The 25,185-nt window shown below is 51.7% G+C and overlaps 1 protein-coding gene across 1 annotated transcript in view; it reads right to left on the minus strand.

Moving 5' to 3' along the window:
- The window catches only part of DENND2B (DENN domain containing 2B), a 108,745-nt gene that overhangs the window by 3,026 nt on the left and 80,534 nt on the right, over window positions 1–25,185 (minus strand). The window contains exons 5-17 of the mRNA XM_047072147.1: window positions 18,974–19,125; window positions 17,252–17,467; window positions 16,131–16,227; window positions 15,490–15,534; window positions 14,309–14,493; window positions 13,138–13,247; window positions 12,853–12,922; window positions 10,043–10,120; window positions 9,348–9,488; window positions 5,526–5,674; window positions 1,678–1,855; window positions 1,336–1,377; window positions 299–410 (exon numbers count right to left, since the gene is read on the minus strand). Coding sequence (XP_046928103.1) covers window positions 299–410; window positions 1,336–1,377; window positions 1,678–1,855; window positions 5,526–5,674; window positions 9,348–9,488; window positions 10,043–10,120; window positions 12,853–12,922; window positions 13,138–13,247; window positions 14,309–14,493; window positions 15,490–15,534; window positions 16,131–16,227; window positions 17,252–17,467; window positions 18,974–19,125 — 1,575 coding nt within the window. The remainder of the gene's footprint in view (window positions 1–298; window positions 411–1,335; window positions 1,378–1,677; window positions 1,856–5,525; window positions 5,675–9,347; window positions 9,489–10,042; window positions 10,121–12,852; window positions 12,923–13,137; window positions 13,248–14,308; window positions 14,494–15,489; window positions 15,535–16,130; window positions 16,228–17,251; window positions 17,468–18,973; window positions 19,126–25,185) is intronic.

Genomic DNA, 25,185 nt, shown 5'->3' on the forward strand with positions numbered 1-25,185 from the left:
CAGGGAAGAGGGTAGCTTTATAGCCTGGGCCTCGCTAGAAGCGCCCCCAGTGTTGTTTATGTTTCTTTGACAAGACACCACAATACTTCTCTCCCCTTAGTCCCATTATTCCCTGAGCCCACTGGTAGTGGGGCTAGAGATTTCTAGGCTAGACTGAGACCAAGGTCCTATATCTGAAGCCTCATCAACCAGAAGGGTCTGGTGTGTAGAAACAGGGTCCCAGTACCATGAAGCCCAGACCCAGAGCAGAGGGAGTCTGGGGGCAGAGCTGATCCTGCCCAGGGCAAGCCTCACTCACCATCATCAGAGTCACTGTCAGAGTCCTGGGAGATCAGTTCGTTCTTCCTCTCTAGAGCCTGCTCCAGAGCCGCCTGTAACTTCCTCGGTAACAGCGTGTCTTCATCATCCATCTATAGGAGAAGGAAAACACACAGTGATCATAATCACATCTGACACTGGCTGAGCACTTACTATATGCTAGGCCCTGTTTGAAGAACTTAAATATATAATTTTATTCATTCCTCCCAATAAACCTGATGCTGTTATCAACCTCATTTTATAATGAGAAGCTGAGCACAAAGAGAGGTTAAGAAACTTGTCCAAGGTCACACAGGTAAAAAGTGGTACAGTTGGTGGCATTCACTGGCCAGGACCAGTCAGGGGTTCCTCGCCCAGCACCCTGATCTCTAGTTCCAAAGTGGGAAGCAGAGCTGGTTCAGGGCAGGGAAACTGTGGCCCGGCTTGTGTCTCAGTTATAAGGCTAGGCTGTCCTTCCTGTTTCTGCAGTCTGGTTCCATGTCTGTCTGGACCTTGATGCCTGTACCCAGGAGTCACAGCTGTCAGTGGTGTGTAACATACTGTACATTCCCAGGGGGTACACCGTGGGCTATGCTCCTTAGTGGAGAGCCAGACTAGCAAAGGCTTTTTGAAGTTGACACGATGACTGCAAACCTTGACATTCCCTGGCATTTTCGGAGGCCTGGCCAAGACCATGCAGCTCAAAACTGGCAGAGCCAGAGCTCAAGTGTTTGGACTTCCAGGCCATGCTCTCCACACACCTACACTCCCGTCACACTGGATAATCCCAACCAGAAATGCAGATCCTGTTGGGGTCAAGACTTCTCAGATCATCCTCTCCCCGCCTTTGTCTATTCTGTGAATATGGAACCCAGAGAGCTCAACAAAGAGGCTACGAAAGTTAAGCAATGTGTATGACAGTGCTGGGTGTTCTCCAGCCTGCATCAAACAAGCACCCACCCAAAAAAAAAAAAAAAAAAAAAAAAAAAACAAGCACCCACCCAGGGCAGGCCACATTCTGTGGTGTCCTGCTCTTACCTGTCGGATGAATCGGTCAGATCCCAGATTCACCATCAGTGCCTAAGAGAAAGAGTCATTAGTGGCAGTGATGCAAGGTATGAGTCCCTGCAATGCCCTCCCCAGGCCTCCAGACCTCCTGGACTCCCAGAGTCAGACAATAGGAATAACTCCAGTCAGGGACAGACCACCCAGGGAGAAAGGATAAGAGCTGGGTAGAGAGGCCCAGAAGCCACAAGTGAGAAGATCCCAGTGGTCTTTCTCCCTTTTTTCCCCCCTCCGCCCCTCCCTTCTGGGAGTTTCTGTTCCTTCTGTCCCTTCCTTCCTCCCCTCCTTGCCCAGCTGGCTCCCCAGGTGGCCCACCTCCTCCACAGGCAGCTCCTTTAGTTTGGGGAGGGAACTGGAGAGCAGGCCAACCAGGAAGGGTGTGGGACAGCAGACGATGTCAATCATGGAGGCCGGAAGGACAGGAATGAAGGTGTGCTGCCAGGAGAAGGGGTAGAGCAAGGCCACCACAGCATGGGAGCAGCTGGAGAGGGTACTGGTAGACAGACAGAGACAAAGCACCTGAACCCAGGCCCAGCACCTTCAGTGAAGGGGAATTAGAGCCTGCTATGGGTTCAAAACATCCTTTTATAGGTTAAACCTCCCAGTGCAACAAAAGTGCTAATGGAGTTCAGGTCTGGGTCTGCCCCTGCAGGCTGGTGAAGACCCCACATTCCCACCACTCAGGGCCTCAAGGACACTGGTACCGCCCTCTGTGGGACTCTACCTAGGAACAGTGATTAAGGTATAGCAACACTTGAACACACAAAGGACTCACCTACATACCCCAAGGGCCACACTAACGTACAGATAGGCCTAACTTAGAGAGGGAGTATCAGCTCAAGCCAGGGAGTATGAGGATAAGGCAAGCAAGAGTTGATCACAAATTCATAATGTGGAAGAACTAGAAAGCCCTCATAGGTCATCTTATCAATTCCACATTTTACAGCTGGGGCCACGGATATGAAGGGTCGGTTTCATAAGTGGCCGACCTAGGACACAACCAGTTGTCCCATCTCCCAGTCCAGTGTTACTTGACTACTCTGCCCTCTATCCTAACCCCCCTCTCCCTAATTGCAAAAAGTGGTCTGACTGAGGACCCCTGACTGAGGTGAGGCACCTGGCACCATTCCACCAAGCTGAGAAAAGTGTCCGCTCCCACCTTTCCTCACCTAAGGTCTCAGTGGGGCCATCCCTCTCTCAGCCTAGAAGGGGCTCCAGGCCTCTAGACCCAGCAGCACTACAGGGCCAGCTATCAGAGCAGAATGACCAGTGCAAGACAGGGAGGAAGAGCTGTAGGGTGCTAGCTAGAAGGAAGTGTATACTCCCCACGTGAAGGGCCGGTGTGGGGCACTGGTAAACACAGGAGATCCACCCGGCTTGAACAACCCATCTGTTGGGAGGAAAATCAAAGGCTCTCCCCTAGGGGCCATATTATAGATGAGAAGGCAGAGGCCTGCAGTCAAGTTCAGTCTTAAACCTGACTTTCCCACTCTGACCCGCTGCGTCTATTGGTCCCACCTATTAGCCATAATAGACTCTACTTGATCAGATCCAGCAGGGATTCTCTCCCTTTCCTAATGCCCCACCAGTAGGAGAACACGGTTCAAACCATGACAGAAGCAAACCCCCTCTTACAGAAGGATCTTTGGATGTTCACAAGTATTTTGTCACCCAGTGCCTTGTCTGGCTCTCCTGCCACCCTATGGACACCTAAAATAGTGCTGGGCCTTGAGGAAGAGACCCAGGTGTCCTGACTCTGACAGCCCTTCCCTTGGGGACAACAGCTCCCCACATGGTGAGGAGAGCCATCCAGAAAAGATGTAGAAAAGGGCTGTCTCAGGGTGGAGGGACACACTGATCTCCACAATCCCCTCCAATGAGCCTGGGTCTTTGGAGGCAGAAGGTTTTATATAACCCCTAGGGCTGATCACTGCAGAACCTGTGTATATACATAGTGCATCCCTCCCATATACTCAGACATAAAACTAGACCAGAGGGATAAAGGATTTGTGGAAAACCTAAAATGTGAGCAATGGAACATGAGCTGGCTGGACTTACTGAGCCCTGACCCAGTTCAGGCCTGCATGCCATCGCTGGACTGCCTACCCTGCCCCTCTCCAGTCACAGGCAGACCCTGTGCATGATAGACATCTTTTCTAAGATCCAAGAGTGGCAGAACTTGAATGCTGAGCCAGGCAAAGAACAGAGCCTTGGGGTACTTTCCTTCCAGAATGGTGCAGGAATGTGCTCAGAGGCAGGGGCAGCCACAGAAAACAACAGCTCTATTCAGAGCCCTAGTGGAGCTGGGCTATGGGTGGGGGTGGCAAAGATGAGGCCCTGCCCTGAGTGAGGGAATGGAACCTTCAGGAAAAGAAACCTCAGGGTCCAGCCTTCATTAGGGACACCAAGCTCTGCCAGAGCAGAACCTCACAGCTGGGAAGCCAGTGGCTTTGCTGATGGATAGTGAACCAGGGGGCAGAGAGGTAGCAGATAGGGGCCCCATGGAGCTGCTGTACCTGGCTAGTTCCAGCTGCTGGGCTTGGTCCCTTCCTGAGGACCTGATGGGCCCACAAGACACAAAGAGCTGTGGGATAAAGAAACACTGAGACTGGGGCAGGAAGTGAGGGGCTGTTTTCATTTCTAAGGCTGGCCTTCTCTGGAAAAGTCAGCAGCCCTGGCATTTCCTCCTCTTCCTTCTCCTGGGCCAAGGGTGGGCCTGGCTTCCTGCCCCAGTGCCCTGTGAGGGCATTTAGGGGCCCCTTTCCCCAGCTCTCCTCAGTAGCCCCTCACACAGACAGAAAGACCCCAGGGAGCCTGGGCCTACTGAGGACCAACCAGAAAGAGGATTTTTCTTTTCTCCCCCTCCTATTAGCACCTGGCACGTGGTATGGCACAAAGCAGGTAGGTTAACAAATGTCCAAATGACTGAATTAATTCTACCCATCTAAAGAAACCACTTCTTCCTGTGATGGATTCTTTGACCAAAAAAATACACAATGTGTTGCCAAGATCTCATCCTTTCCCTGCCTGTCCACTCCCCACACATACTCTATGGTTTAAATATTTGTGCCCAAAATTCCAATGCTGAAATCCAAAACCCAAATATGATAGTGTTAGGAGGTGGGGCCTTTGGGAGGTACTCAGGTCATGAGGGTGGGGCCCTCATGAATGGGATGCATGTCCTTATAAAACAGACCCATAGAGCTCCCTTGCCCCTTCCACCACATGAGGACACAGTGAGAAGGCACGAGCTGTGAACCAAGAAGCAGGCCCTCACCAGAACACAACCGCGTTGGTGCCCTGATCTTGGACGCCCAGCCTTTAGAACTGAGAAATACATTTCTGTTGTTTACAAGCTACTCAGTCTGGTATTTTGTCACAGCAGCTTGAATGGACTGAGACATTTTCTTTTAAATCCTGACTGCCTAGAAGAGTTCAGCTCCTTCCACAACACCCCTCCCATGGCCACAACCAGATCTTGGCATCTAGAACGTCTCTACCTGTAAAATCATAAATGTCAACATTTCTGACCAAGACCTATGATCCAACCAGCTCTTTTCTTACTCACCCTAAACCAGCTGCCCTGCCTCACAGGAACCTCCTGTCTCTGGACATTTTTTCCCTTTCCTAGTTTGACTAGACAACCTTCCTGCAACCAGTCTCCTCCCCAACACCCTCAGTGCCTCACCTTGTCCTTCTCCACAAATCCCCAAGTGCCTGGCCCTGAGTCATGCCAATCAATTGTCCTCTGCAGGTGATGCCCTAACTGGTTCCTCCCTGGGGGGCTCAGCATTACTCCTCCTACCTCTAGTCAGTGCCCTTGGCCCTTCCTCACAGTGGTTCTGCCTAGAATTCATACCTCTCCTCAAACTCAGCATCCCACAGAGATGGCCTTGCCTGCCCTTTCAGAGGAAGTGCAGCCATCAGCCAGAAATCTCCTTACTCTACCTTTCTCCATAAAATGTATCTGTATCTGCACACTTGGCTGGGGCAAAAGAACAAATGTCCCACCTCTTCCCTCAGGCCAAGTCCTCCCTTGGGTTCTCAATCCTACCACACCAATACCACAGTAGCTGGCATATACCAGGGCTCGTAAATACACGTCAGATTAATTAGTGGATGTGCCTTCCCCCTCTTCTTCCCCTTACCCTGCTGGGCCCTACCTGAGCTTATCTGCCACAAAAATGACCCGACGCTCCAGCAGCAGCGAGGCAAAGATTCGGATGAGCTGGCGCACACTGAGACAGGTAAAGAGGCACTCAAAGTCCACATGCTCCAGCCGGGAGTCCATGGGCCGCCGCAGCTCTAACACCTGCAGGAGAGCAAGGGGGAAAGTGGGTCTAGGCAGGCCAGGTGGGTGTCACACCGGGTCCCATACAAAGTGACAGGCTGGAGGTTTCTCTCCCCACCTTCCCTTTTCCAGGTCTCTAATCTACCCCACCATGCAGTAAGACCCAGTCTCTGTCTCCTCTCAGACCACAGTACTTAGACACCTATCCTCTGAGCACTGGGGCAAACTGGATGATGAAGGAGGTTCCAGAAGGAAGGAGTTGATGGGCCATCCATCAGGCTCTCAGGAAAAGGAGGAGAGGTGACTATTCTTACAGATAAGGAGAATGAGGGGACCACACAGCTTTATCTGTGGGGTACCCCCCGCCCCCTTGTCCATCTCCCCAAACAAAGGTCTTGGCATCCATGCTGACCAGACCCCAAAACCAATTGCTGCTCCCCAGGCCCTAGGAAGAGCAGCATCTCTGTATCCCTGACTGCCACCTCTTGAAAGCCAATGCTAGTGTCCTTGTTGTCATGTCCTCTCCCTTTCCTGTTAGAGTTTCCTTCCAGAGGTCATGTTTGTCCTACCATTCTGGCCTCTGTCTCTGCCAGCCTGTCTAATCTCTGTGCCAGTGACAAGGAAAACACAAGGAAAGGGCTGGCTATTCCACAACAGTGCCAGGAAGCAGGACTTTCTGTATCTGGGCCAGACCTAGCTGTCCTCCCTCCGGGGTGCTGCAAGGCCACTCCCAAGGTCACTGCTGTGGCACAGAAAGCCACTTCCCTGAGGGCAATCCAAAGGGTGAAGGATAGCAATTGACCCTAGCTGTGAGAGCAGGAGAAACTGCTGATGCCCAGGCCATGCCAAAGCAGCTGTCACAGGGACCTGCAGAGTCTCCTCAGTCTCTCAGCGCATGTGGGCAGCAAGGAGGTGCAGGCCTCCTGATAAGCAGGGTGAAAAATGAATTCCCTCTTAGATCCCCTTTAGAGCCCCATATCATCTCATGTATTTCTCAGGGTCTAAGCAAGGGAAGTTCAAAGTCCTAGCTCAGTATTCATCTCTCCAGGTCCCAGAGACCTGGCACAAGCTGTCCTAGCGATGGGTGCATGCTATCTTTCCCACTGGATGGTGAACTCCCAGAAGGCCCAGTGGTGAGCACGATGCCGCGCACACACAAGGAATCCCATACCACAGTTTCCCCAGAGGCCCCCGCACCCCACTTGTGCTTGCCCCACCCCAGAAGTCACAGTGACGCTCCCCCACGCCGCTCCACCCCCAGGAGTCTGCGTGCAGTCCAGCAGGCTCTGCTCTGCAGCGCAGCTTCACACTCCCACTACCCCCTGGGGTCCCTCCAGGGTGTGAGAATGCACAAAAGCAGCTCATGGGGCCTGGGCCTCCTCTCACTCACCCCTGCCCTCGAGGGTCACAGTCCAGCGGGGCTGACTGAGTCTAAACAACCACAGCTGTGAGATTGGTGTCAGAATGGAGGAAGCTACGCTTCACATCTGTACGGGGGCCCAGAGGGCCCAGAGGAAGGGCGAGACCCCAGCTGAGACAGGAAGGGGTCAGGGCAGTGGCTCAGAGCACAAGATACTTCACTTGGGCCGTCTAATGAGAGAAGGGAAGAGTGTTCAAGGCAAAAGGAAGCAGGGTTCAGCGACAGTAAGCAATTCAAGTCAGAGTGCTGAGAAATGAGGCTGGTGAGGGTGGGGTCATCCCGAAGGGCTCTCAGGCAGGCTGCTGGGATCTCCCATCAGGGCAAGGCTGGCCATCTTGCGCCAGACCCCTCAAGAAGCCTAAAGTCCCTCCAAACGAGGGTGGTTGAAAAGAGGCCAAGAGAAAGCCCTGAAATGGCATTTGAGCCACCGGCAGTACCCTGTGTTTCTACAGTCAGACCCTCTCCCACTCTGCAGCAACTAAGCCATATCTTCTTCCCTCTGCTAGAACCCAGCACCCACCTCTCACTCTCAAATGGCCTTCTTTTCCATTTTGAGAAAACCGAAGCCGCCAGAGGAGAATCCAAAATCTATGAGCCATGGCCCTTCCTGCCAACCCACAAGGAAGTGCCTATTTCTCCTAATGAAAGTCAGTCCCTCCCCGGATCCCACAGCCCTGCCACCTCCTGGGCGACAGAGGGTCCTCTCCCTCCCTGCTTCTTTCACCTCTGCCTCAGCTGGGCCATTCCCACCAGCCTCAAGACAACCATCTGGAGCCCCCTTTCAACCACTGACTGTCCCCTTCCCTAGTTCTCTTCATCACCAAGCGTCTTGAAGAGACGTCCATGCAGTCTATTCCCACTTTCTCACTCCAATTCACTTCTCTACTCAATCCACTCAGGCGTCTGGGTCCCTGGCCCCAGCTCCACTGAAATCCACTCTTGTCATTGCCATTCCTCATGGCATCTTGCCATTCCTCACCCTGACCTCACCTGATCACCCCTTCCTTCTGGAGATGCCCCCTTCTTGGCTTCCAAGCCACGGCCTGCTATTCTTCCTGTCTTCTCACTCCTGAGGGTGGCTACTCTTCCGCTGCAGGACCCCTAAATGTTGGAGTTCCCCAGGTCTGAGGAGGATCTTCTCTCGGGTGCCTCACAGGTATCTTAAACAACACATACAAGATCCACTTCCTCCTCTTCCTCTTCAGAGCCTGCTCCCCCTACAGGCAGCACTCCATCATCTACCCTGTCACTCAAGCGAGAAAGCTGGGAGTTAGCCTTAAAATCTCCCTAACATTTATTTCCACTCAAACTGGTCGTAATTCTAAAACACATCTCAACTCCACCTACTTCTCCTCATTTTTCTACCACACCTTAATCCTAGCTACTATCATCTCTTGCCTGTAATACTATACAGGAGCTTAGCTGGTCTCCCTGTTTTCACTCCCATCCATGATCTCCATAGCAGCCAGAGTGAGCTTTTAGAAGAACATCTCAGATCTTATAACCCTGCTTTAGATGACATCCAAAATCCTCACCTTGGCCTAGCAGGCACACTGTGACGTGGCCCTTGCTTCCTATCACACCCTGCTCACCACCCTTTAGACCATCTCGACCTGTTTTCAGTTCCTTGTCACTTTCCCAACATAAGCCTTTGCCCGCGCCATTCCCTCTCTACCTGGAATAACCTCCCATCCACACCCTTCTCTTTCAGTCTCCCTCCTCCACTTCATTTAGCTGACTCTACTCACCTTAGTCGCTTCTTCAGAGGAGGCCTTCCCTAGCCCCCCAAACCTAAAGCAGATCCCCTGTTACACACTCTCACTCCTGTGCTTGCACTTGGCACTTAACACTTTAGAAACTCTCTATTTAAACGCATGTGTATGTATTTACTATTGGTCTCTCCCACTAGATTACGAACCCCACAAGCTCAGAGCTGTGTCCCACGTCAACTTCATGACTGCTCCCAGGTGTGGCGCGATCCCTGACTGTGAGAAAACATTACCAGGAAATCCCTGATGAATGAATTAAAGGAGGGCAGGTGGAATGCAGTGGAGTCCAAGCAGGTCAGGGAAGGCCCCCTTGCAGCTGCAGGGAGTTGGGCCCCAATTACAGTTCTGTCATTCACTTCTCCAGTCCCTACTGATTAGGTGCACACACATGGAGAGCAAGGAAGGGGCCATGCTCTGCCCCTCCTGGGGACTGCAGCATTGGCTCAGCAGGCCTTGCTCCAGCCCCCATCCATCGTGTGAGAGAACAGGCAGCAGAAATCCCTACCTCATTGCCAGCACCTGGAAGAAATGTCTTCACTTTGATGGTCTTCCCGGGGGCAGGGAAGGGCGACTCCATGAGACTTCTCATGAAGGGATAGACCAAGGCGGCAGAGATCCCACGCCGGCGCTCCACCTCATCGAGGACCTGTACCCACCACCAGCAGTCCAAAAAGGAAGGGTATCAGGGCACTGCCCTTTCCCTACCTCCTGGGCAGAGAAGAGGGTGGCCTGGCATCTGACCAGCTGGGGCCAAAAGCTGGGGGACAGGAGGACTGTCTCACCAGCAGATTTACACTCTACCCTTCCTGGTTCCCTTGCACTCAATGACTGCTCTGCTCATTAACTCATCCTTGCCTCACACCCAGGAGCTGGGCAAAGGAAACACCACTTGGGAGTTGGGTCCCTGGGCACTTTGCTTCCCCAAGGACTCTGGCTCTTCCCATGGCCTAGGGACAGCTATGACACTGGCAGACCAGGCTGGTACAAGGAGCTGGGGAGATGCCAGCTGGACAGCTGGGAAGTCAGGCTTGAGAACAGGAAGGAGTCAGAGAGCCTGCTCTATTGCTCTTGCATTCTCTTTCTCTCGAGCTCACTCACTCACACACACAGGTGGTTTTCTCATCTAAGCTGGCTGCTGATACTCCTAAGGGAGCTGTCCGCTGGGGGAAAGGGGAGGGAAGTAAGCCGGAGCCCTCTTACCTTGGAAAACAAGCCGAAGCAGCCAAGGCGGCTGATGACACAGTATACTTCTGGCAGCCGAGGCCCTTTCCCACTTGGCTGGGTCGGGACGAGGCAGAGGAGAGAGAGACAGATACAGAGAATGCATGATGACCACATCTGGCTGCTTTTCCTTGGGAACTGAAGACTAAGGACTGCTCTCCTAGTGGAAGACTCCAAGACCCCACTAAACCTCTACTCAACCAGGCCCCAGGTCTGGAAAGGCTGACACTCTTGGGGGGCAGGCTTCAGCCTCTGCTGGGTCTTCCAGCCCAAGGTGCCAGACTCCTGCTAAGCTCCTTCCAGGAGGACACAGACAGAGACTGGCAAAGGATTAAGCAGTATGGCAGAAGCTTTAGGGTGACTCATAGATTTACATCTCTAAGGCTGGGAATCCAGAGGATGCAATGATAACGAGAGGGACTTGTGTACATTCTGAGGAGCAAGCCGTGTAGTCCTCTGCGGCTCACAGGGGACATTCTAAAACATTCCTATTCTAGATTCCCCTTTCCTTCCTTCCTTGATCCACCCCATTCTAGTAAGGCAAACTGAAAATAGATAAGGGCAGTAAAGTACTATTTACTGAATATTTACCATATGTGAATCCTGGGCTTGGTACCTGACAATACCTTGTGACTCAGGCACTATCATCTGCATTTTATAGATGAGTAAACTGAGTTACAAAAATATTAAGCCATTGCCCAAGGGCATGCATCTAAAAGTCATGGAGCCAGGAGTCTCTTTTGGCCTCTGATTTGCTGTCTTATCTCTAAAGCATGCTGCCTTCTGACAGGATAGAAGGGAAAGGGACACAAAGACACAATAGAGGTATGCTACCAGCGGTGAACGAAGGAAAAAGGAGACTGAAAAGGTGACTGGCTGGAGGAGATGTGCATTAAGAGCTCCCCGGACCTGGAGACCCCAAATGCAGGCTGGGATGAGTCCACAGGAGTCTACTTCTCCAGCCAGGGGCTGGCAGGACTCTGCGGCTGCCTCTGGCTCAGAGGCCTGAGTGCCTGGCAAGGCCAAGTAGGGAGGGAGCAGAGCAGCAGGTGCTGGCCCCTCATGCAGGCTGCTAAGCAAATGCAGATGGGTCTATTTCAGTTTCCAAACCTGCTGGCCACACGTCACAGATCTAAAGAGAAGGCAGAATCTGTTTTTGTCCATATTAGGCCTGAAACTCACTCCTCTCTCTTTCCCTCTCCCCCGCCTCCCCTAAAGCCCCAAGTGATTAAATCAAGTATGTGGGATTTGGGTTAGAATCATTGTGTCCAATCTACAGGAATGCCGAGCTAGTGCCAGCCCCCTTGGCAGGGACCCAGCCCAGGCCCTCTCTGAGCACGCCAGGACAAACACGCTCTTCCCTGGGGGCAGCAGGCCCGCTGCAAAGGAGAGGCTCTGCTCCATCACTATTCCTGCAAAGGCAGCCTTTGGAACATTCCTCTCCAGGCCCAGGTGAACCTGGGGCATGCTGGACTCTGCCTGGCTCCCCACCTGGCATCCATACTGCTCCACATTCCCTTAGCCCTACTCACTGGGCATTCAATATTCAAATATCCCTTCCCCCCGGACTACCCTTTGGGGTGATCCAAGAATATCAGACTTGGTATTCAAGAACTTAGGGTCAATCCTGGCTCTGTCTCTCACTGGCTGTGTGACCCTGGGCAAGTCATTCCATTTCTTAATCTATAGAGCTGACATAATAATACCTCATGGACTATTAAAAGGATCAAAAAAGATGACATACTTAAAGCACCTAGCCTAGAACATAATAGGTCCTAAATAATAATTCATTCCCTTTGTCTTCCCTTCTATGTTGAAAGTTCTACCTCCTCTACTAGACTATCTAAAATTCCTTGAGGATTGGGTTGGATTCACGTCTAACTCATCTTTTTGTGCCTTTAACATGCTGCCTGACCCTCAACAGGAGTATGGCACGTGTTTCGGAATGAATGAATGAATGAATGACCCAGAATCCATCGTTTGGGGTCCCTCCTATACATTACCTTTGCCTAGGACTGGCATCTAGTGAGTCCTTGTCCCACTAAGGCATGGGGACCCTTAAACACTGCTGACACCCCAAACCAACAACATCCCTAGTGAACTTCAGGGAGGAGTGTAACAGGACTCTCTTTACCTTACCTCAGTCTATTTCTCAGAACTACGGGAAGGGGTTTGGGGAAGGGCTTCTCTCTATATAACATGCTTATATTTTCAAAACCTTCCCTTTCTCCTGTGTTCAAGGCATCTCTCCCAGAATCCCAGGGAAGGTACTGCTCTGTCCCTCCTCAGCCTCCAACACTATCAGACCACAGACAGGATTCTTCCTCACATCAGGCTGGCCAGTATGGGCATGAGGAAGGTTGTCCTCCACCCCTGTCTGATGCACACACATACTGCTGAAGTGATATGATCCTTCAATCTAGCATCAGCAATCAGAGCCCAGAAGCCCGAGGGAAATGAATGGGAAGAAAAAGTGTAGGAAAGTTAAAAACATATGACAGCCCAGTAGAAGGTGATTCACTCTCTCTTCTTATTGCAGATTATCTTAGATCCTGGGGCCTGATCAAAGGGGTCATTCTGAGTCCTGCCATCCCAGGAGTGCCTCCTCCTTGTGAGTGTGTGAGACTGTGTGTGTGTGTGTGTGCACGTGTGCTCTGCAGTGGCATCATGGAGCATACGAGGAAGCAGAATGTAGGCTCTCATACAAGCTAGAGTTGAAGAAGATGCATGCACACACACTTACACACACATGTGGCCCAGCCCCACAAGGACTGAATGGCCCTACTCACCAGTAAGCGCCTGCAGTAGCCAAAGCGTCTGCTGCCATCTTCCCCAGTCAGCATGAAAGAGAAAGTCTCACTGGAATAGGGAGGGGTCTGGCATCAGGGAAGCATCAGAGGACCCAGGAAATAGCACCCAAGAAGAGGGAATGCCCTCCCAAGGAGGGGTGAAGGGCTAGGTTGCTGTAAGAGAGCAGGCTGGGACTTGGGTGTGCCCCTTGCAGTTGCCCCTGCTATGGAGGTAAAGGAGATTCTGCCCCCTCCTGCCTCCAGCCAGACCAGGCCAGGCCTCACCTGCTATACTCTGACACAGGAAGCCAGTCCTTGGCATCAGGGAAACAAAACTGGGGAATGGCCTTGAGCCTCTCCTCTGCCTCCCGCATCTGCTTGGTGGGTCGGTCCAGCTATGGGGAGAGAAATATAGGGAGAGATAGACAAGAGAAGACGTGGATCCTGGAGGTGGTGGGGGGTGGCTGAGAAGCGTCTCCTCCCCTGAGAGCTCTAGATGGCATCCTACCAACTGGCATGCTTCTGCTTCTCAGCAATCCTGTTCCCATTCCCGATTCTTACAGCGAGGTCTGGGTGTGGGCTGAGTCATCATTTATTCATTCAATATGTGCCAAATGAGCGCTTTTCTGTGGCACCTGGCCCTGTGTCATGCTCTGGGGCTACTGATGGAAAACAACATGGGCAAGGTCCCTGTCCCTGCACATTCTAGTCAGGAGGGTGAGATACTCAACAACAAAATTTCAGAGGGTGCTGCAAAGGAAATAAATAGGGAGATATGACAGACAGAACCAGGCAGGGGAAGGGATATCTTAGGTATTTGGAAAGATCTCCTGGAAGAGGTACTATATGGGCAGAGAATGAGGAATGAAAAAGAGCTGGCAGCCATGTGCAGAGCTGAAGAAAGAACATTCCAGGCAGAGGCAGAGAGAAAGGAGGCCAGGTTGGCTGGCTGGTGATGGGCAGAGAAGGTGTGGTAAGAGGGAAGGTAGGTAGGGGATGGGGAGGGACAACTCATTGGTACAGGGTTTCTTTTTGAGGTGATAAAAATGTTCTAATTGTACAACTCTGAATATACTAAAAGTCATTGACTGTATACTTTAACTGGCTGAATTATACAGTATGTGAATTAGGTCTCAATAAAATGGTTTAAAAAAAAAGAAAATAGTAGAAGTACCTGGGGGCCCTTCCTCAGGCCCTTTGCCAACCTTATAAAAAATTTGGATTTCATTCCAAGCAGACTGGGAGGTGTTCTCTCCACCCTCATGCTCTGAACAAGCACTGACCCAAACCCACACCCCCTGAAGCCCTCTGTTCCCTGCTGGCTAGCAGGATCTATGCTCAGGGCTGTCGCAGTGAGGGGAGTGACTGCAGCAGGACCAGGATCTCTCTTGCTGCACAGATGGGCCAGGAAGAAGGTGCTAGAGGAGGGGATGGGAGGAGGGAGAGATGGCCTCACCTTGGGAAACTGGTAGGAGACTTCAGGGAGGTAGGTGTTTCGAGATGGCTTCTTCTTGAGGGACACCACCACAAAGTACTCAAAAAGCTCCCGCTCTTGCCACTCGAGCAGTTCCAGCTCCAGGGTCCGATAGCTGGGCGCACGCTTCAGCATCGACTGGATGTGGACTAGGCGCTGTGTGTGGGCTGGGGGCAGGTCACAGGTCAGGGGACAGGCAGGCTGGACCCTCACAGATTCCACATCAGCCTCCCTCTCAGGCTCTGCCTCTGTGGACCACCTCTAAGTGCGGGAGCCTGGTCTGATGCCCTGTCCAGGCAGGTTTTGGGGGAGAAGTGGCAGGAGCAATGTATCTACGCCTGTGCAAAGGCCCTACCCTGCCTCAGGGAGCTACTACTGGAGCCTCTGGAGGCTGGGCTGGGGCTGGCAAGACTGCTTGAGCCCAGCAAACCCAGGCGTGTATCACTGCGCCTACCTACCTCTGCCTAGTGTCAACATGAGAAAACGTGGACCTCCATGGAGGCTTCATCCTGGACCCCTCTATGAGTCCTTGGACCTGGACCCTTTGTCCCAGTTTCCTGACCCAAAGTCCACTTGCCCACATGCCTGGGGGAACCAGTAGAGAAGGGAAGGAAGGAGCTAGGTTCCACATACTATAACCATCCAGGAAAGTCTAGGCAGGTTTCCCAGTAGAGAAAGAACAGACATTTGTCCAAGGCTTCCGGAACAGGAAGTTCCCAAAACCTTTTCAGGGAGGTGGCAGGCCTCCTCTCTATGGATATGGGGGGTGAGTGGCGTTGGGGCCTCCAGAGGACCAGTTTTCCTCAGACCGTGGCACGTTTCTTAAGCCAGAAGAGGTACTTGCAATCTTCTAAACCCACCTCTAAACCTCCAGATTTGCAGCATTTACCAGGCAAATCTAGCACCTAACTCTCGGGGACGACACCTTGTGGAAGTCCAGGTGAAGAGGGCTGTCTGAGTTCAACTTGGCAGGGCTGCCTTGCACGCAGTAGGAGAGGCTCCCCTATAGTTCCTTGCTCTGTTGGCTGCTATCCTGCCTGCCTGTTGCCTCTCCAAAGCAGGCCAAATGGGGACGTTGGAACTATATGTGTAGAGGGAGGGGGGCGAGTCCCTACAGAGAGGGCTGGGAAGGGGTTCCGTGTTCTTGGGGAGCCACACCTCACCTTTGAACCTGTCGTCAGAGTCGCTCTCGCTCTCACTATTCTCATCTGGAAAAGTAACAGCAGGAGTGCACGCTTGCTGAGCCACCGCCCCACAGCCAATGTTCTCCATGCCCCCCTCCCAGCTATCCTCACAAGGGATGGATCATACCTAGTCTGGGCTTCTATGGGCCCAGGGTCCCCTGAGTTCAAACTGAAGGTGCTAACTGCTATACAAACCCCTCTCCACCCAGTCCTGATCTGGGGAAAGCTGCTGAAGGCTGAGCTGGAGGCTGAACCAGAAGAGAGGCCTATAGGTCTGGAACACAGGGCTTGCCTCCAGGACGCGAATATTTGAAATGGGAAACAGACCACAGAGCTCTATAAGCCCGGCCTTTCCTTTTGCCAGAAGCAGACTCCCACACCCACCTCCCTAATCAGGGCCGTGCAGCCCAAAGCCTGAACTAACCCATCCCATGGCTTCCTTCCCTCTTTGGCCCTCCCCTTCTATGTGCTACTTCTTGGCAGGACTCTACCCTCCTAGAAGGCAGCAGAATCCTGTGATCAGCCCAAAGAAGGGTAAATTGAGGCAAGTCCGTGCCTCTCCCCATTCCTAACGTCCAAGGGCCCCAGATACCTGAACCAGCTCAGATATCAAGGCCTACCTCTCAGTGATGCTGTCTCAATGCTGGACATAGACAGCTTTTTTAACCTCTTCTTTCCCCTCTTGGCGTTGTAGATGGAGTTAATTCTTTGGACAAGCTGGGTGAGAAAAGCAGGGAGGGTGAGGTAACCCTGGTGAGGTAACCAGTTGCCCCTACTTCCAAGAAGGCTGATTAGTAGCCCATTCATTCCCTCAGGTGCAAGCTTTCTGCCCTCCTGACACTGGGCCCGGTCCCGGTCTCCCTGCTGCACTGACCCTGAGTGCAGACTGTCTGGTTGCTCTTTACCTCATCCCCTAACTGGTCTCCTGCCCCAATGTGCAACAATGTTAAACTTAGCTCCCTAGAGGAAGGAACTGTGATCAAACTAGACAGGATGGGAGCTTCTGGGTCCCCAGAGTCACTGAACCAAAGGAGACAAAGAGCTCCTCAGACATAATAACAGGAACAAAGATTCGAGCCTTTCCCTCTAGGCTATAACCTGGGGCCCCGACAGGAAGGAGCTAAATTCCCAATATACCCAAGCATTGTTTGCAAGCTAAAAATACCATTTGGCTAAATCCTGCAGCTTTGGGCTGGGGATTTGGGTCTGACTGCCTGTGTGTGCAAATCATTGCTGAAAACTCTCAATTCTGAGAGTCAGAGAAAGGAAGACTCTTGTTTGAGTCCTAGGTCCTTCAAAGCCTGGAAGTGTTTAATGTGTGCAGAGATCTCCAAATGCACACCCCACACTCACTAATGGGGAGTCTCCTAAAGGACTGGTTTCCATTCATTCAATGGCATAGAGTGCTCCCTGGGTGGGGGAGAGGCTAGCCTGTCCTTGCCCTAATATCTGTGCACTCATTCATTACTCGTTAATGCATCTTTGGTAATAAGATAGAGAATTAACCAGATGAAAGAGAAAGGGCCAGTGTGAGGACCCAGAATTTATTCAAGGAGAATTGAGGAAGTAGCCCCAGATTAGGAAGGGAAGAAAGGAAGGAAGGAAGGAAGGAAGGAAGGAAGGAAGGAAGGAAGGAAGGAAGGAAGGAAGGAAGAGAGGAAGAGAGGGAGGGAGGGAGGGAAGAGCTGCCCACCTGCCCACCCACCTGCCCAGCCCTGGTTGGCTCCTCTGGGGAGGCTACCTTGGGAATGCGGCGGGCCCTTCGGCTGGACAGCAGCTCACTTGTGGTGCTGAGGCTGTCCTCATTAAGGCTAGAGGGTGAAGACGGCAGGCTCAGCTGAGCCAGCAGCAGCATGTCGTCATGGCTGTGCCTTTTGGGTAATCGTGGCAGCCGGTGGCTCTTCCTTTCTGACCAGTTCCCACTGCGCAGGGACTGGCTGTTGGGTTTCAGGGACAGCTGGCATGGGAGAGAAGACATGGGAGAGGGGTTCACCACATGCCTTGGCTGGCATCCCTGGCTCCCCCGAATCCCATCCTGGAATTTCCCTCTGCCTGGGTTTCCTCTTTTAAGACCTCAGCTGCTAATCAGCAGGTCAGGGCTAGATTAGATACATGCTTCTACAAAGGAAGCTGAACCACCTCTGCCAGAAAAAAAGAAAGCACAGGCTAAGAAAACTGGGCTCTCATCTGAGTGAAAAGATAAGGCCAAGCAGGAATTCTGGGGGCTCCTTGTGAGCTTTGGGGCAAGGCTTAGACTTTGCTCATTATTCAGCCTGGCTGATGGAGCTAGTCTCCCCCCACCCCAACCTCCCACCAACCCCGAGCCCCCAATCCAGCCCTAAAAGGCTTCTTTAGCAGGGGCCATAATCCACATGACAGCCTGGTCCTGCTTACTTCTTCCAAGAAAAACAGAAGGGCTCTGGGCTCTCACTATCTATCAAAGCCTGGCAAGGTGGGCCTCATAGCCAGTTGCCTTCACCCAGCTGCCCCTCCCTGGCCCTGATCTACTCTCTCCATCTAGACCAACACTCCTCCCAACAGGGCACCTTACTCTTCGCAGACCCAGCTCACTGCTAGAAAGGCAGCACCCCTGCCAACTCAGCCTGCCTCTTACCCACTGTCTGCATCTGGAATTCCCTCTCATCACTCTTCAGTTAAGTCCTCCTTCCTCCCGTCCCCCAAGGCCCTCTTCCCACCCAACCAGTCTGGCAACATAAGTTCAGTGGAAGCCTGTTTGAATACAGCACATTAGAAAGGTGACTCTTGTATAAAAATGATTACATCGTTCCAAAACCAGAAGAAATTTCTGTATTCTCTAGCCAATGTTACAAAATATCCAGGTCCCTCCATTTGCAAAGAAAATTCGAATTGCCTGGGTAGGTCCATTCTCCTGCTTCTTGTCCACCCCAGATAAGGCCAGAATGAGCTAGAGTCTAAGGGCCTCCTTTGACTCCATCTTTTTTCTCATTCTGCCTTCTATCAGTCCTTAAAGATTCATTCTTATTTCCTCCAACACAAGTGGCTCAAGGTCTGGTAGACACGCGTCTAGCTCTCCAAATCTGGTTCTTGGGCCTATGCCTGGCCCCCAAATGCCAGTACTGAGATCATTTCTGCCAGAGCTGCAGAATATCAGGACTCCAACCGGGGCCCCCATCTTTCTGTTACCCACAGAAGGGGAGCAGGAACAATGATAAGACAGGAGGCGGCAGAGGCTCATGCCTTGGTGTTGCAGCTCAGAGCTCAAGCAGTGAAGGGAAGAGCATGGGGCAGGGTGCCCCAAGGGCATGCCTCACTTCCCCGTGAGGTTTCTGACATTAGTCCCTGCATGCAGAGGCCTTTCCTGAGGTCACCTCCTTTGTCAAGCACTATGAGGGAAAGAGCGTGAGTGGAAGTGGGCCCAAACCCTGGTGGGACAGGCCTCTCCTGTGGCCCTCGCACTGGCTCAAGTCAGGGCTGCAGTTACCTGAGTGGGTGGGTTGTTGTACTTCCTGTCCTGAGGACCCCACATCCTGTGCAAAGAGTCCAAGGAGTTTTCAGACAGTTGCTGGGATTTTCGTCCTGCTCTTCGGCTCTTTAAGTCCACATCCTCGTATGGATTCTCCTTGGGTAGATCTCCTGCAGAGGGGGAGAAGTTAGAGACGGGGAGAAGGGAAGGAGGAAACACATGCACTCACAAATAAACAAGCAGAATTCCTGTGAACCAAAGAGAATGGCTTCTGCCTGGCCCTTTAGCCCATGAGTCATACAGCTGCCCGTCTGCAGTGGGGAGGCTACAAACAGATCCCGGCTCCAAAACCAGAAGCGAACCCCCCCACCCCCACCCCCACTTCAGCTCAGCCTTGTCTGGCCTCTGCTTTATAAATTCAGAGATTGCACAAGACTGGCTCAGCTACCCCTGCCTGCACCCAGCCAGAGGACAAAGCCAACACCAGGCGTCGTTCCTTGGCTCCAGTTCCTCTGCCGTGAAAGCCCCGGAGATACACAGTTCAAGGTAGGAAAGGCTTTCAGAGGTCACCAGTCTGTCCCATTAGCAATGCTCCCTGAAGACCACTCTGTGGGATGGGCATGGAGGAACACTGATGAACTATAAGGAGCAAGGCGCTCCCAGGCTTCCCTCTCAATCACTCTACCATGCACCGCTCTTTCAGGGCAGGTCTACCATCCGGTCCACAGATAACCCCCACACCAGAACACTGTCAGTCAAGTAGTGAGATTTCGGTAACGATCTGCTCAACGTACTGCTCTCATTACAGTGTCACTCTAATTCCTCTACTGCTGACCTGGAAAAACAGATTGATCTTCACTCCCCTTTTGGAATAAGCCCTCCTGCTATGACATAGGGAGGTGTGAAAGGCCTGACAGCAGCCTGGGCCTAGGGGTGAGGGTGGGGAGTTTTTGCTTTTCAGGACCAATTCTTAAAACCCTGGCAGTAGGCACTGTACTGTCACTACAAGCAAACCTCGGGAAGTTGACAGCACAGTCCCTGCCCATAAAAGCAACTCCTACCCATAGCCATACCTGCCTACCTCTTTCCCTACAACCATACCTGGACGTTGCTACACTCCAATAACATCATGAGCCAGGTCAGTCCTGGCTCAAGCCTGCAACGGATCTGTGGGCACTGTGAGTGAATACAGCCCTCTGCTCCTCTTTTCCTTGTCTTTCCATATCCTCCCTGCCACATCAATGCCCCTGTCTGGGACGTGGGACCTACGCACCAGTGACCAGCATTAGGCTGTGCTGGGGGTAGCATACATGAAGAGAACAGGCCTCACTCCTCTTTTCCCTGGTCAGCACCAGAATGGAGCCTAGTGACTGCTGAGCCCTGCAGATGCCTGGATGTGCCTCACACCCGGGAGGAGTTCAAATACCACTTCTCAGGGAGCAGGCAGAATAAAGAGCCATATGATTAGAAACAAGGCCACTGACAGTGTAAGCTTTCCTAGGATGGAACACAAAAGAAAAAGTAATCCCTATATGCTTACAGAATTCTCAGTTTCCCCCAAACTGGGGGAATCTACAGTTACCCCCCTCAAATCCCCCAGACTGGGGGATCTATTTATTATTATCATGAAAAACCACAATGAATTTAGGAAATGCATTCAACAGAGGTAGGGGGAGGGAAGAGATGTGAAGGAAGGGTGCCATGGGAGCAACGTGAATCTCTTGAACTTGAGTCAAGAATGGGTCAAGAAAGGATTTGGGACTGGATGAAGTGATTCCGAGCACCACGCAGAGTCCCCAGCAATTGAGCGGAGTTTTCCTGTAACACAGTCATGCTATGAATATGACTTGTCTCCATTCCAGAGTCCTGACTAAGCAGAGCTGGCCCAGCAACCCTGCCTCAAGAAGCCAAGTATCAAACCTGGCATCCAGCCTACCCTACTCTAGGCACTTAGAGAGGAGTCAAGAGAGACTCAGTACTTCTTGGTCTCCCTCCAAAATATATTCTGTATTGATGAGGTGGGTGGATCAAGGAATCAAGAATGCCAGGACACAATCTTCCTGATAGTGGGAAACAGGACCAGAGCATCACTGCTCAGATGGGGGCAGGAAGAACATTTATTCCAAGCTCATCAAATCCAAACTGCCTTGACCTGGATGACCAGCCAAAGTCCTTATCATCATCCCTCAAACCAACAGGATGACCTTGTCTCTCAAGTCCTTTAGATCAGAGTTTCTCCAAACTACTGACATTTGGGGCTGGGAAATTCTTGTTGGAGTGGTAGCCTTTCCTGTGCATTTGTAGGATGTTCAGCAGCAACCCTGGCCTCAATCCACTAGATGACAGTAGCACCACCTCTGTTGTAATAACCAGAAATGTCTCCAGACACTCTCAAATGTCCCCTGAGCAGATGGATAAATGCACGGATGGGTGAATGGATGGATGAATGTATGGAACGAAGGAGGGAGGGAGGGAGGGAGGGAGGGAAGGAAGGAAGGAAGGAAGGATGGGTGGATGGTTGAAATTACTCCCCTGCCCCATTAAGAACAACTGCTTTAGACAGATGTTTCTAAACTTCCTAATAGATTCTGAGTGCCATGACATGACTCCCAACACAAACCCTCTTTCCTCCATCCTTCCCTCATTCCTTTCTTCTCCCTCTCACCTTCCTTCTCTTCCTTCTTTCTTCCCCAAGAATCAGAGCCTTGAAAACTGATATAAAATCCAAAGCTCTCAGAAATAGATATAAGGGACTGAGGTCCAGGGAAGTAATAGAAGTACAATGTTGATACACATCAGTGACAAGAAAACAGTTGGGAACACCAGGGTCTCAATACTAGTACTGCCTCTGGAAACAAAATTTCAGGAAAGCCTCAATGCCCCTCCTGTCTTCCCAGCCTTAACACCAGCTTCTTTCTTCTTCAGCAATGCTTAAAATCCTCTCTGATATAAGCAGGCCACTAATCCCTTCTCCAGGAAATGACTGCTGGCCCAAGCCCTGCCTCCCCACCCTTAGCTGGGCCTTCACAGCCCTAGTTCACCTGCTACTCTTGACTTCCAAGACTGTTTCTGGCCACTGTTTTGGAACTGTCTCAGGGGACATACCCCCAGTCATTTTTTCCAGGGACTAAGGGTGCCCAGGGGATGGGAATATGCAGAGACCAAGCAGGCCCTGAGTAGAACCACACCTGAACCTGCCAAGAGAAAATTAACCCTGAAGCAATGGCTCAGAATTGGGAGAGGAGGAGGGTTGGGGAAAAGGGCTCCGAACTCCCTCTGGGGAAACAAGACAACAGCAAGGCTGGAGAAGCTACAGCTGAGTGAGTATGGGAAAGATTTAGCAGGGGCATGGGTGGGAGACAGGAAGCCTGGTAGACACCAGACTTTTACCTGCATTCCCACTCACACAGCTTCCTCAAGGGTGGTCCACACCACAATGCCCTAGGAGTGGGAAAAGAGGTAGGCCCTCTTCCCCAGAAGCCTGGACCTGAGCAGCCCCATCACATCAAGCCCAGCTGGGGAAGCCAGAGGTCTCAGCTCTTCCCAGCTTTGCTGATGAGATATGGAACAAGGGCATCGCCAAGAATTTCTGCTTTGCACTGTTTCAAAGGGGCTTGTCAGAGACCAAACTTATCACACTGATCCTCTCAAAGGAAGAAACCCACCCCACCCACCCAGCCCTGTCCCCATTTCTCCCCACAGCAACTTTGGTCATTAACCACATGTACCAAACAGCACTCACTCAACACACACACACACACACACACACACACACACACACACACACACACACACTGGAAGACCCAGTTAGGGACAAAATGTGTGTGAATATGCACAGGCACTGAGAATTTCTCCCAACACAATCCTAAGCTTCCTGACCACACCCTGATTAGGGCCCAGTCTACAGCTTCCCTGTCAAAACCTCTCCCGGTTTGAACCAGCTGTTTCTCCTGGTTCTCAGCTTCTTCCCCTCCTTCCCAAGGTGGAGAGAGGGCCAGGATAAAGGCCCAAATCCCCCACAACACACTCTGGGTTGCAGCCTCAATGCTGTTAGGTGTCCTATGTTCCTTACTACCTTCCTGCCTGGGGACAAATAAGAGAAGAAGGCAGAAAGAACAGAGGTTCAAAACGCTTTGCAGTCAGGCTAACTGGCTCTGTCCCCAGCTCCCATCCCGTTCAAGTTCCTGGAAACTCTCCCTCAAGCCCAACTAGCTGATGGGAGTGGGAACCTCTGCAGGAATGCAGTCCAGGCTCCCTGGTCAGGCGCCGAGGCCACTCCACATAACTCCCTAACAAGCTGCTTCCTTGGGTGCATTTTTAAGTGTCAGGCTCAAAATGCAAATGATTATAAGGCTTTGTAGAATAGCAGCATCTTCAAGGGCAGATGTCAAATTGCACAGGCGAGAATTAACAGCCCCAGAAAGCAAAAAGACAGTAACTTTATTTTTGAACCCCTCTATTGCAAATTAGCAGGATAAACCTCAGCCTGTTTTGGAATATCCCACCACAGGTCCCCAGGCATCATGCCTGGTGTGGGCAGGAGGCCAGCAAATTCCCTGAGGCCCCTCATTCAAGTCCACTGCTTACAGAGAAGACATGTTAGTTTCTGGGCCAACTGATACTCAACCTCTAACAGACCAGAAACTCCAATCCAATAAACTGGTCCCCAAGATGGAGATTTAACGTGGGTGCTCCCTGCCCCCCGCCGGCCCCATTATCACACACCCAAAACAAAGCTTTGTCTGTCACTGTGCAAGCAAGGCAACATAAGAGTTCGTTAATCCAAACAGAACCAGAAACGACCTTAACCTCATAGAGCACAGGCTGGGCCAAGAACAGAGAGAAGGCTCCTGGGAAGTCCTAGGCACTGGTCAATCCCAGGCAAAAGTGAAACTGACATTCAGAGTTCAGCAACAAAGGCCCTGGTGAAGCCTCTGGGGGAGTCCAAATTCTTGGGCCTGTCTCCCGGGAAGGAGAAGGGGATAAATCAACCAGAATCTGAGAGAGATATTCTCTCTTGTACTTCCCTCTAGCCTCCCTGGTCAAGTCTAGAAATTCAGACAGCACTGTTGTGGGGGATACAAAGGAGGAAGCCATATCCAGGGCACTGAACTAACTACACCCACACCCCACAAAGCAGAAGCAAAACCCAGGTGTCTGGGTCACTCCCCTGCCTTCCCTCTAACACTTTCCTGAGTACTCCTCCCGTACTCTCTGCATAATGCTCCAAAGATCCAGAAGCCAGGTGAGCAGCTAAGGAATACACCCTAATTCCAACCTCATCCCATACCAGCCCTTACCCCCAGCTCTAACTCACACATTCAAGAAGCATCCAAGCTGCTCTTATATTTCTTTGCCTCCTCATACAACATCCCAAAGTGGCAGTAAGTCCCCTCTACTAAGTGAAGAGACTGAGACCCAGACATACTTGCCTCTCTCTCCCTCTTCTCCCTAACCTGACCTAAGAAGGCCCAGAGAACAGTTCTGTTTCCTAGGACAGTGCCCCTCAGATTCTCATCTCCCCCTGTACCACCAGATATGGTCCCCAAACAAGCCCAGACAGAGCCTTGGATCATGGAACTCTGCACAGGGAGAGATGGTTGAAGCATCCCTTTCTCTTATTTCAGTTCAGCTGATACAAAACATTTCCCCGCCTGAAATGACAGGACAGCACAGAAGGGCTGCAAAGCCTTCTCAGAGAAGAGGATCACAGTGTGGGCAGTGCCTGGTCTACTGGGGGAGTGGGGTTAAGAACCATAGCCTCCTTGGCCCACTGCAGCAGCCACACTGGGTGCTCTGGAGGGCGCTGGGCAGCAATAACACATTCTGGTTTCTTCTAAGCTAGAGGAAACAGAAATGTATCCTGAAACTGGAGTGGGGAGGAAGATGGGGATATGGAGCTGATCCCCACAGGTCTTGACCTCAACTCTGGGTGACTATATGTACAATGCTTTTTCCCAGGGTTAAGAGAAAAGGCCTCCCTCCCTAAACCCTTTTGCTATTCTAGGGACCTCAATCCCATAGTATTCCTGTTATGACCTAATTTTGGATGGCTATATACTATATATTCTGCTCCTGGGGAAGCAGTGCCTATGTGGATCCAAGCACTGCTGCTATTTCCCCAGAAATGCTGGCCCAGCAAGTTATCAGGAGAAAACTATGAAACTGGTGGCAAAGATCAAATGAGGGAATAGACGATCCCCTCTTCCTAAGATTCTCTAGTCTTAGGA

Source organism: Lynx rufus, unplaced genomic scaffold (genome assembly GCF_022079265.1).
Source record: "Lynx rufus isolate CCGP_SWC_20201006 ecotype Redwood Valley unplaced genomic scaffold, mLynRuf1.p SCAF_9, whole genome shotgun sequence".
NCBI classification, from domain to species: domain Eukaryota; kingdom Metazoa; phylum Chordata; class Mammalia; order Carnivora; family Felidae; genus Lynx; species Lynx rufus.